General features: G+C 38.5%; 1 protein-coding gene across 6 annotated transcripts in view; it reads right to left on the bottom strand.

Moving 5' to 3' along the window:
* Positions 1-12,682, bottom strand: part of MTA3 (metastasis associated 1 family member 3) — a 195,084-nt gene that overhangs the window by 57,733 nt on the left and 124,669 nt on the right. For all 6 annotated transcript variants that reach the window (XM_055539928.1, XM_055539929.1, XM_055539933.1 and 3 more), the window contains exon 6: positions 10,407-10,524. In XM_055539928.1, the coding sequence (XP_055395903.1) occupies positions 10,407-10,524 (118 nt within the window). The remainder of the gene's footprint in view (positions 1-10,406; positions 10,525-12,682) is intronic.

Below are 12,682 nucleotides of genomic sequence, written 5' to 3'. Positions count from 1 at the left end.
TCTCTAGTCTTTCCCATTCTACTGTTTTTCTATTTCTTTGTACTGATCACTGAGGAAGGCTTTCTTGTCTCTCCTCGCTATTCTTTGGAACTCTGCATTCAAACGGGTATATTTCCTTTTCTCCTTTGCCTTTTGCTTCTCTTCTTTTCTCAGCTATTTGTAAGGCCTCCTCAAAAACCATTTGGCCTTTTTGCATTTCTTTTTCTTGGGGATGGTCTTGATCACTGCCTCCTATATAATATCATGAACCTCCGTCCATAGTTCTTCAGGCACTCTATCAGATCTAATCCCTTGACTTTATTTGTCACTTCCACTGTATAATCATAAGGGATTTGATTTAGGTCATACCTGAAAGGTCTAGAGGTTTTCCATACTTCCTTCAATTTAAGTTTGATTTTGGCAATAAGGAGTTCATGATCTGAGCCACAGTCAGCCCCAATCTTGTTTTTGCTGACTGTATAGAGCTTCTCCATCTTTGGCTGCAAAGAATATAATCAATCTGATTTTGGTGTTGGCCATCTGGTGATGTCCATGTGTAGAGTCTTCTCTTGTGTTGCTGGAAGAGGGTATTTGCTATGACCAGTGTGTTCTTGCCACATGGCAAGACGGTGGAGTAGAAGGATGTGCGCTCATCTTCTCTCCTGCAAGAACTCCAAAATTACAACTCGCTGCTGAACAACTATCAACAGGAGAATGTTGGATCTCACCAAAAAAAGATACCCCACGTCCAAGGGCAAAGGAGAAGCCCCAGTAAAATGGTAGGAATGGTGAAAGCACATTCAGAATCAAAACCCCATACCTGCCAGAGACACTTGGAGGTTCAAACAAAACCTTGTGAGCACCAGGACCCAGAGACCCCACAGAGGCTGAGCCAGAACTGTGTTTGAGTGTCTCCTGTGGAGGTATGGGTCAGCAGTGGCCTGCTGCAGGCGCAGAGGCTCTGGTTGCAGGAGACCTGGTCACACAGCCCGTGGCATAAGCCCTCTTGGAGAAGGTGCCATTAACCCCACCATAGCGCTGCTGACAGCAGACGACCCACAAACTGCAGAATAATACCAAAGACATTCTTGCACTGTTAAGAAAGTTCTAGGACCCACAACAGATTCCCCAACCTGGGGATCTGGCAAAGGGACTGAGAACCCCCAGGTAATTTGACTTTGAAGTGGGATTTGATTACAGAGCCTACACAGGACTGGGGAAACAGATTCTTTGAGAGCACAAACAAAACCTGGTGTGTACCAGGACCTAGGAGAAAGGAGCAGTGACCCCACAAGAGACTGACCCAGACTTGCCTGTGAGTGTCCAGGAGTCTCCAGGGGAGGTGTGGGTTGGAGGTGGCCTGCTGCAGGGTCAGGGGCATTGAGTGCGGGAGTTTGTGCACCAGACCTTTTGAAGGATTACCTCCATCATAGTTTTGTCTCAGATCAAAACAACAGGAAGGAAACACAGCCTCACCCATCAACAGAAAACTGGATTAAAGATTTAATGAGCATGGCCCCACCCATCAGAACAAGACCCAGTTTCCCCCACAGTCTCTCCTAACAGGAAGCTTCCATAAGCCTTTTATCCTTATCAGTCAGAGGGCAGAAGAATGAAAACCACAACCACAGAAAATGAATCAAAGTGATCACATGGACCACAACCTTGTCTAACTCAATGAAACTATGAGCCAAGCCATGTAGGGCCACCCAAGATGGATGGGTCATGGTGGAGAGTTCTGACAACACATGGTCTACTGGAGAAGGGAATGTCAAACCACTTCAGTATTCTTGCCTTGAGAACCCCATGAACAGTATGAAAAGGCAAAATGATAGGATACTGAAAGAGAAACTCCCCAGGTCAGTAGGTGCCCAATATGCTACTGGAGAAAAGTGGAGAAATAACTCCAGAAAGAATGAAGAGACAGAATGAAGTTGCTCAGTCATGTCTGATTCTTTGCAATCCCATGGACTATAGTCGACCAGGCTCCTCCATCCATGGAATTTTCTAGGCAAGAGTACTGGAGTAGGTTGCCATTTCCTTCTTCAGGGGATATTTCTGACCTGGGGATCGAACCCAGGTCTCTTGCATTACAGGTAGACATTTTACCATCTGAGCTACCAGGGAAGCCCAGAGGCAAAGCGAAAACAATGCCCAGTTGTGGATGTGACTGGTGATGGAAGTAAAGTCCGATGCTGTACAGAACAATATTGCATAGGAACCTGGAATGTTAGGTCCATGAATCAAGATGGCAAGAGTGAACACCAATATTTTAAGAATCAGTGAACTAAAATGGACTGGAATGGGCAAACTTAAAATCTTAAGGCTACTGTTTTTACACAAGTATTTCAACTTAAATTTAACAAAGTTTACTTCTGAAAGCCAATAAAATAATTCAAATATTAACCTCTACATACAAAGAATATTATCATTACTGGAAGAAATAATGAAAGATTATCTAAACTGGGTGGGATTACAATATGCATCGACAGTAATCAAACCATGTTGTATTGGCACAAAGATAGAATCAAAACCTACAGAAATAAACCAGGTCATATAATTCATATTTGAAATTTTAAATATTTTTGTAATTATGTAAATATTAACCAACATTTATTTTGTGCTTACTATGTCCCCATAACCCTTTACAATAGGGTTTCTCTGTAAATAGTGTATTGGGGAGGGGGGGACCAATAACTGTTGGGTGGGTGTAATCCTGTGTATTAGAAGATATTCAGCAGCACCCCTGATCTCTGCTCACTAGATTCCAGTAGCATCTCCCCATCCTCCAGCTGTGACAACCAAAAATGTCTAAAACGTCTCTAGACATTATCTCATGTCCCATGGAAGACAAAATTGTCCTGGGTTACAAATTAGTACTTTTATACAGTTGCAACCAATTATCTACCTGCACTACTTGTTATGGTCTGATGTTTTCCAGTTGATTAACATCCACCACACTACAGGAAATACATTCTGCAAAATTACACACTTAAAAATAATAGCACTTATGAAAAGATAGGACAAAACTTTAAAGACCTATGAACTTGGTAACCAGAGCACTTAAAAAAAAAAAAAAAAAAGTAACAATCATATAATAAAAATACCAACACAGTTAAATCTCTACTGACATTTGTACTAATCACAAAGTCAGTCAGTCCTTTATCTCCTTAAACCCTGGACTTCTACTTCCTCCACTGAGATGTAGGTCACTGTGTACAGTTTCAACAAAACTGAAAATAAAATCTAGAGTGCAGGTGTTTACAAAAATTGGGGAAAATATTTTTCATCCATGTGTAACTCCAAGATGACACGTACACTTTCAACACAGCGAAAGCACCCCCGTCTTTGAGGCTACGACTTGCACTGGAGGATGGCACTTGAGTAGAGTTCTCATCTTTTGTTTTTCTTAAATGCACTTCATCTGTGAGAATAACTGCTTGCAAAGGCCTCAGATAACTGACATAATTTCCACACTATACTGATACTGTATATGGGTTGATTCAAGTTTTAAGAGCATGTAAGGACACATCCTAAATTCCCAAATGCAGACGAGAGCTACTTACTTAGTAGCAGCAGGCAGCGGTGGCCCAGCAGAAGCAACTCGAGTAAGCAGCGGGCGCTGTGCTAAATGCTTTACAGGAGTTACTTCACTTTATCACCACAACGCTCTGATGTGTTTTAGAAAAAGGAATGGGTACTTGGAGGGGTTAAATAATTCTCCCAAGGTTATTCAGCTAAAATATAGTGCAGCCAGATTTCACCCAAAATTGTGAATCCAAAGTCATTTTCCTTTAATAATTTAATGTTATAATACTTTTTAGTTTCTTTCTTAAAATTCCAGTGTTACAATACAACTAAATAATAATTCAAAACTTACTACATATGACATCTTTTTCTTTGGAAAATTCTTTAGGCATTTATTCAAATTCAATAAAGATTTTAAACCTCAAAAGCAACTTTTACCTTCGTTTGCAAGCTACATACTCATCTTCCCAGATCTTGTTAGACAGTGTTTGTTTCCAGAGTTTGTTAGACAGTGGGTAGCCATAAATGAATTTTTAAATTCTGAAGCCACAAAAAAGAAATATTCACCATCAAGACAAATGGCACAACAATGTCTTAAAATTCACCAGGACACGTTCACAAAGAAAGCAAGCCTGTAAAATATTCTGGCATGGGGCTAATGCTTCTACCTACTTAGGATATTAATTCAAGTTCTACATCCCATGCCAATGCATACTGGAATCTGGCCACTGGTCTAAACATATCCACTTAAGAGGAGCAAAAGGGTTATTAGTAAGCACAGACTGCATCAAGCCCTAAATATCTGTTCTTAAACATGATGTTTTCTATTACTTGATTTCTCTGCAAATAGGTACTAGCTGTGAATGAAAGCTTCTGTGATGGCAATGTCTGTGTTTTTCAAATGTGTTTTAACTGACAGTGTATCTATCTGCCACCCTAACTCCTTCTCCTCAGAAAATACATTAATTAGAAAAAGGAGGTTCTTAGGACTTCCTTGGTGGTCCACTGATTAGGAATCTGCCTTCCAAAGCAGGGAATGCAGGTTCGATCCCTACCCTCAAGAACTTCAAATCCTCACTACGATATAATGTAGAATAAACTATTGCATTTTATATGTGATTTTATTTCCTTAAAAATTTTTTGTCTACTTTAAGCTAGATAGATATGCTTTCCAATTACACAACTCTAACCAGCTTTATGCATCTCAAGGGCAATATCATATTTAAAAATTTTTCAGGTCGGTGGGAACTCATGAGATTTTGTGAGCTGATTTTTCTGCCCACTATAACCTTAAATATCCCAACTTTATTACTTGCTTCATCATTTATCTTTACATGAGCAATACACAAAATTTTCTAGGCTTTCTATACACTTAGGCTTATGTTCAGTGCTGAAGAGAGAATCACACACTTGGAAAAAAAAAAAAAAAGAAATTAGAGCATTCCCAGATGGTTAGGGGTTATTTAACTTATATGCAGAGTACATCATGAGAAATGCTGGACTGGAAGAAGCACAAGCTGGAATCAAGATTGCTGGGAGAAATATCAATAACCTTAGATATGCAGATGACACCACCCTTATGGCAGAAAGTGAAAAGGAACTCAAAAGCGTCTTGATGAAAGTGAAAGTGGAGAGTGAAAAATTTGGCTTAAAGCTCAACACTCAGAAAACAAAGATCATGGCATCCGGTCCTATCACTTCATGGGAAATAGATGGGGAAACAGTGGAAACAGTGTCAGACTTTATTTTTTTGGGCTCCCAAATCACTGCAGATGGTGACTGCAGCCATGAAATTAAAAGACGCTTACTCCTTGGAAGGAAAGTTATCACCAACCTAGATAGCATATTGAAAAGCAGAGACTTCACTTTGCCAACAAAGGTTCGTCTAGTCAAGGCTATGGTTTTTCCTGTGGTCATGTATGGATGTGAAAATTGGACTGTGAAGAAGGCTGAGCGCCGAAGAATTGATGCTTTTGAACTGTGGTATTGGAGAAGACTCCTGAGAGTTCCTTGGACTGCAAGGAGATCCAACCAGTCCATTCTGAAGGAGATCAGCCCTGGGTGTTCTTTGGAAGGAATGATGCTAAAGCTGAAATTCCAGTACTTTGGCCACCTCATGCAAAGAGTTGACTCATTGGAAAAGACTCTGATGCTGGGAGGGACTGGGGGCAGGAGGAGAAGGGGACGACAGAGGATGAGATGGCTGGATGGCATTACTGACTCGATGGACATGAGTTTGAGTGAACTCCAGGAGTTGTTGATGGACAGGGAGGCCTGGCGTGCTGTGATTCATGGGGTTTCAAAGAGTCAGACACGACTGAGCAACTGAACTGAACTGAGATGATTAGGATTTGGAGCTTTCACTGTCACGGCCCAGGTTCCGTCCATGGTCAGGGAACTGAGATGGCACGAGCCAAAGTGTGGCCAAAATGTTTTTAAATTGATTAAAATAAAAAATTAAAATACTTCAATAAATATATATATACAAATTTTAAGATGAAATTAAAAATACAACATTGTAAATCAACTATACTTCATAAAATATATTCAAATTTTTTCTATAAAAAACGAGAGAAAAAGAGCTACACAATCAGTAGCTCATTCAGCCCTACATTTTAAAAAGTAAAATAAGAGACAGGGTGCTCAGGGCTGGTGCACTGGGATGACCCTGAGGGATGGGATGGTGAGGGAGGTGGGAGTGGGGGTTCAGGTTGGGAAACACATGTACACCCATGGCTGATTCATGTGAAAGTATGGCAAAAACCATCACAATATTGTAAAGTAATTAGCCTCCAATTAAAATAAAGAAAAAAAGAAAAAAAAAGTCAAACAATAAAAATAGCACAAAAGATTACATGAACAACACAGTCTACATAGTTTTGAAAAGGGGAGAGATCAGAGTTCAGGGAGGAGTAACAAAGGGCTGCTGAGGGGGTGGAGAGTGTGGGCCGGGTGCTGCGGACACAATGCGCTAGGGGCACTCCTGGCTCTCGGTCTATGTGGTGATGGACTTGCTGAACATCTCACAAAGGGCCATACATCTGTCCAAAACTCAAAGAACGGCACACAGAAGTGGGTGAAATGCAATACATATAAAGTATACCTTAACTGAAACAAGGAAAAAAAAATCTGTAAATGATTACTTGGAAGCCAATTGTCATTTTGTATAAAATTTCAGACACACCACCTTCTTCAGTTCAGTTCAGTTGCTCAGTTGTGTCTGACCCTTTGAAACCCCATTAATCGCAGCACGCCAGGCCTCCCTGTCCATCACCAACTCCCGAAGTTCACTCAGACTCACGTCCATCCAGTCGGTGATGCCATCCAGCCATCTCATCCTCTGTCATCCCCTTTTCCTGCTCCAAATCCCTCCCAGCATCAGTCTTTTCCAATGAGTCAACTCTTCGCATGAGGTGGCCAAAGTACTGGAATTTCAGCCTCAGCATCATTCCTTCCAAGAACACCCAGGGCTGATCTCCTTCAGAATGGACTGGTTGGATCTCCTTGTAGTCCAAGGGACTCTCAGGAGTCTTCTCCAGCACCATAGTTCAAAAGCATCAATTCTTTGGTGCTCAGCCTTCTTCACAGTCCAACTCTCACATCCATACATGACCACAGGAAAAACCATAGCCTTGACTAGACGAACCTTTGTTGGCAAAGTAAAGTCTCTGCTTTTCAATATGCTGTCTAGGTTGGTGATAACTTTCCTTCCAAGGAGTAAGCGTCTTTTAATTTCATGGCTGCAGTCACCATCTGCAGTGATTTGGGAGCCCAAAAAAATAAAGTCTGACACTGTTTTCCCATCTATTTCCCATGAAGTGATGGGACCGGATGCCATGATCTTCGTTTTCTGAGTGTTGAGCTTTAAGCCAAATTTTTCACTCTTCACTTTCACTTTCATCAAGAGGCTTTTGAGTTCCTCTTCACTTTCTGCCATAAGGGTGGTGTCATCTGCATATCTGAGGTTTATTGATATTTCTCCCAGCAATCTTGATTCCAGCTTGTGTTTCTTCCAGTCCGGCATTTCTCATGATGTACTCTGCACACACCATCTTACAGCTTAGCAATTTCATTTCTGGGAACATATTTTCCAGTTATATCCAGAGTACAAAATTATCCATTATCTAAAGGATACTCAATGCATTTTTGTAAAATTTAAAAATCAAATGCTTTCAAAAATAAAACAATAAAGTCTAAGATCAAACATTATGGACTATATAAATCTCTGAAATTATTTTGGGAACACTAATTGATTTGTACAGATCAGAATGCCAATAAATGCAATCTCTCAGCCTATAATGGAGAAGGAAATGGCACTCCACTCCAGTAATCTTGCCTGGGAAATCCCATGGACAGAGGAGCCTGGTGGGCCATAGTCCAAGGGGTTGCCAAACAGCAGCAGCCTATAATAAACTTCTTACCATCTCCTTAAAACACACACACACACAACAAAACAAAACTTCTAAACACAGTTGCGTGCAGACATGGCAATCTGTTCTCAAAGCTGAGTCATTACTGACTGACCTTTCCTGGTAGTGAGTTCATAACAATGCAGAAGTCTGCAACCTAGTGTTATCCACAGCCACCCATCTGCCCACCACGGACAATGATAACCCACCAACCACAGTGGGTACTATGGTTCACAAACTCCACCTTGAGTTGATTTAACTTTTCTGCATATACTTCCTATAGGAAAGCATGGTAAAGAATGCAAATTATAAAAACCTTAGGAATAATTTCTAAACCTCTCTATGACAAAAATTCTATATTTCTGTATAACAAAAATAAATTAAACATTTAAATATAAAATCATTAAGATTTTTTAAGCAAAGAGGTAACAGGTGCAATACTCACAGACAAATACTTCTACATTTGTTTATCTTTAATATGCAAAATACTCTTGCCAATACTTATAAGTAACCAATAGAAAATACACAAGAAATTTACAGAATAGCTAAAAATAACTAAGGAAAGCATAATTTCAACTTTTAAAAATAATAATAAAAAAAGCAACAACAAATGAAAAGCTAATACAAAAATGTGACAAAATGGGGGTGCTAATAATCTATCAGTGAATGCATCTGATTTGCTCATACAAAAATTACAAAAATTTTTGAAGGGCAAAGTGGCATTTTTAATACTTCCAGGAAGCTATGCTTGAAAAATGTTTATGCAGCATAAGTATGTGTAAAGACTTTCTAGCAGTATCATTTGCTCAAAATATGTAGAGACTTCCCTGGTGCTCCAGTGGATAAGATTCTGCATTCCCAATGCAGGGGGCCCAGAGTTCAATCCCTGGTCAAGGAACTAAGATCCCACATACTGCAACTAAGCCCTCGCACTTGAGAGCCCACGCTCCCCAACTAGGAAAGCCTGAATACCACAATGAAGAGCCTGCACACTGCAATGATGACCCAATGCAGCCAAAATAATTTTTTTAAAAATGTAAACACCTAAATGTCTATCAACAGGGGTACTGGTAAAGGAAATAAATTATGCCACATCCAGGCAGAATTAAGAACTCTACAGTCCCAAAAAGAATAAAGTCACTCTTCTCATTAGGAAAGATGCAAAAGATACACCATTAACTGAAAGAAGAAGTTGCAGAGTAACCTGCAACTTGCCACTGCACAAGGACCATTCCTGAATGGATTATGAGCCACGGCCGTTACCAAAATAAAATATGGGTTTTGGCTTTTCATACTGTTCATGGGGTTCTCAAGGCAAGAATACTGCCATTCCCTTCTCCAGGGAACTATGTTTTGTCAACCTGCAGACATGAAATTAAATGACGCTTGCTCCTTGGAAGAAAAGTTATGACCAACCTAGACAGCATATTAAAAAGGAGAGACATTACTTTGCCGACAAAAGTCCATCTAGTCAAAGCTATGGTTTTTCCAGCAGTCATGTATGGATGTAAGAGTTGGACCTTTAAGAAAGCAGAGCACTTTTGAACTGTGGTGTTAGAGAAGACTCTTGAGAATCTCTTGAACAGCAAGGAGATCAAACTAGTCAATCCTAAAGGAAATCAATCCTGAATATTCATTGGAAGGACTGATGCTGAAGCTGAAGCTCTAATACTTTGGCCACCTGATGCAAAGAACTGACTCCTTAGAAAAGACTGATGCTAGGAAAGACTGAAGGCAGGAGGAGAAGGGGATTACAGAGGATGAGATGGTTGGATGGCATCACCAACTCAGTGGGCATGAGTTTGAGCAAGCTCCAAGAGTTGGTGATGGACAGGGAAGCCTGTGCTGTCCATGGGGCCACAAAGAGTCAGACACAACTGAGTGACTAAACTGAACTGAAATACGGGTTTGGAATGAAGAAAAGGGTGTGGTGTTAATTTTCTATATTACACTTTATTTTGTGTTTCATTTTTTAAATGTTAAGAATGTTTTACTTTTCAAATCAGAAAATAAGGGTTTTAAGTATACAGTTATGACAGAAAAAAGAAAAATTAAGTCTTGCTAGGAAGATATGCTTTTAAAACGTGAAGTTTTGAATCTCTCTGGTCTACAAACTTCCCAGTTCAGCCAAAATCCCCATCAGAACGTAAGTGTTCACTAGATTCCATGGTTACCTCAGATAGATGATGTGAAGGCACACAAATCTCAAAGCATGAGTCTGTCACATTACAATACAAGTTCAACAACATTAACGCTCTTAAAGTTGTATTTAAAAGAAAAATACAGGTAGAAAACTCATGAAAATGTAAATGAAAAATGAATAATTGATCAAATAAATCATTTTTCATTGCTGTTTGTTGTATTTCTAAAACTGGAAGAGGTCATTACTTCTAAACTTTGGCCTGAAAGTTGTTTTTTCCATCTGATGAAAATACTCAAGTTTCATGGAAATTTGTTTTCACAGGATTTGAAACTCAAAGGAAAACATACCTTCTAAGAGCATTTCTGGAATGTCTGCTTGATATCTAGGTCCCACTCTGATTTCACCTTTGTCAGCTAATAGTGTTTTCACTGAGGGATCATAGACCAATGAATAGAAAAAGGTATCCTGGAAAAAAAGATGACAGAAGACAGAAATATCGACATAAACGTAATTCCTTCTTCTTTTTATAAAGCAATATATCCAGTGTCATAATAATGAAACCATAAAAACTCCACAGAGCATAAAATTTCATTTTGGTGAATAAATTCATAAATCTTTAAGGAGAGCATAGTGTTACTATCATCAGGTAAACAGTATAAAATTAAATTAAATGAAAACAAATAGCTTACAATTGAGGTGGATAATAAAGTGTTACTATTATTTGTTTAGTTAGTCTAACAGAAAACGATTAATTGCTCTAAAAGTTAAGCTAAAGTCAAATAAAGACCACTGAAACCCAGTGGTCATTTTAAAGCTGTAAAGCCCACACCAAACAGTAAGGATGCCTTCATAGACGTGTGACACTCTTACTTTGACAGTGCCCATCCCACATTTTATCAAAAATATTAAAATGCAGACACATTTCACATTAAAACTATAGAACTTAGTTTATATGCAGTTTACTAATATGTCACACTGTATACACTTAATTACAATTATCTTTAATTACAATTATCCATTAATTATAATTCTGCAGTTGTCCTTTAAATTCTAAAACATCTGTCTATATGGGTAAGCATATAAACCTAACTATACATTCTATCATCACCAGCATACCCACCTAACTTTCCATGGTCACTTAAAAGAGCAAACACCCTATCTACTGGACCTAAAGGATAAAATGACCTATAGCCACCAGTCTTTAGCTGAATTCTGCATAACCACTAGAAATCATCTGAACCAGCAAAGTCTTGCCTTTTGCCCCCCCCCCACCTCCCTGCCCCATGGATGTGAGGGTCATCTACTGCATGACTCTCCGTATTAAACCCTGAAAGGGCCTATTAAAGAACAGTAGACTGATAAAGGACTGAGGTTAAAAAGCAAGAGGATAGGAAAAAAAAAATCCTAAAGACTTGGCAAATTTTCATCTACTACAATCCTTAGCAGATACAAATTGTTAACAAATTAGAAGGTAACAAATAGCATCTTTAAAAAGAAAAATCAGAGAATTTCCATGTGGCCCAGTGGTAAGGTCTCTGTACTCTCACTCAGTGGCCTGGGCTCAATCCCTGGTCGGGTAACTAAGATTCCGCAAGCCACACAAACACAATGCAGCAATAAAAATCCACTCTCAGAACAGCCAAATACAATATAATATACTAAAATATATTGACCATTTATTTTTATTTCTGCTTCTGTGAATGAAAAGATAATTTCTGAGCATCATCAATCTATATTATCCATCATTCTGTTTGACAGACTGACAATAAATCCTTCTTTTTCAAATTTCACAAGACTATTAGCCTTTTTTTCTGCCTTGAATACTTACTTTCCTTCTTATTAGGTTTCTGGTGCACAGTAGTTCTACATGTTTGCATCAGTCTTTTTCTGTAATTTTACTTGATTTGAGATAAGGGAGCAACACTTTCGAGCACAGAAAACTATTTTTTTTTTTTTTAAGAAAATATGTCCCTTTAATTTTGCTTTTTAAAATATATATGTAATAAAGATTATGGGAAAACAAACACTATGAAATTATAAAGGTTAAATACTGAACCATCAATAAATAGTATTTTCCCCACATCCAAATTGATAAAAGTCACATAAAACTGCAAAATGTAAAATAGTCTGCTTACGAGAATTTCCTCCCTTCAATGGCATCCATGCTCTAATTCAATTTCATAAAAATGTTTATGACGTCTCTTGAAGGTTACAGAAAAAATTATTCTTAGGTGACAAAGTTTATTGGGATTCTAGTAAAGGAAGCAGACCACCAATGGTAAAATTTTATCTGCAAAGAGCCTAAAAGAAAAGCTATTTACTTCCAAAAAATTTTTTTAAAAAAGGGAAGAGGATCAAGTATTTTTATTTATTTCATAAAGCCCAAATTAGTTTGTCCCTCCAAAAAAGTTCTTTCACTACCAATTCAATCATTTGCTATACTTTACCAACTTTTCATTACGAAGCAAAGATAGATCTAAGGAGTTTTTGCCAACTTTTATCTCAGTTAACCAGAAAAATGAAATTACCTGAATATATTCTAATCATTATACTTCTACCATAATATCATTTATCATTATGCAATAATTTGTTAGAAGAAGAAATAATACAAAAGTATAGGCTT

Source organism: Bubalus kerabau, chromosome 11 (genome assembly GCF_029407905.1).
Source record: "Bubalus kerabau isolate K-KA32 ecotype Philippines breed swamp buffalo chromosome 11, PCC_UOA_SB_1v2, whole genome shotgun sequence".
NCBI classification, from domain to species: domain Eukaryota; kingdom Metazoa; phylum Chordata; class Mammalia; order Artiodactyla; family Bovidae; genus Bubalus; species Bubalus kerabau.
This window is presented reverse-complemented; position numbering and strand designations above follow the sequence as displayed.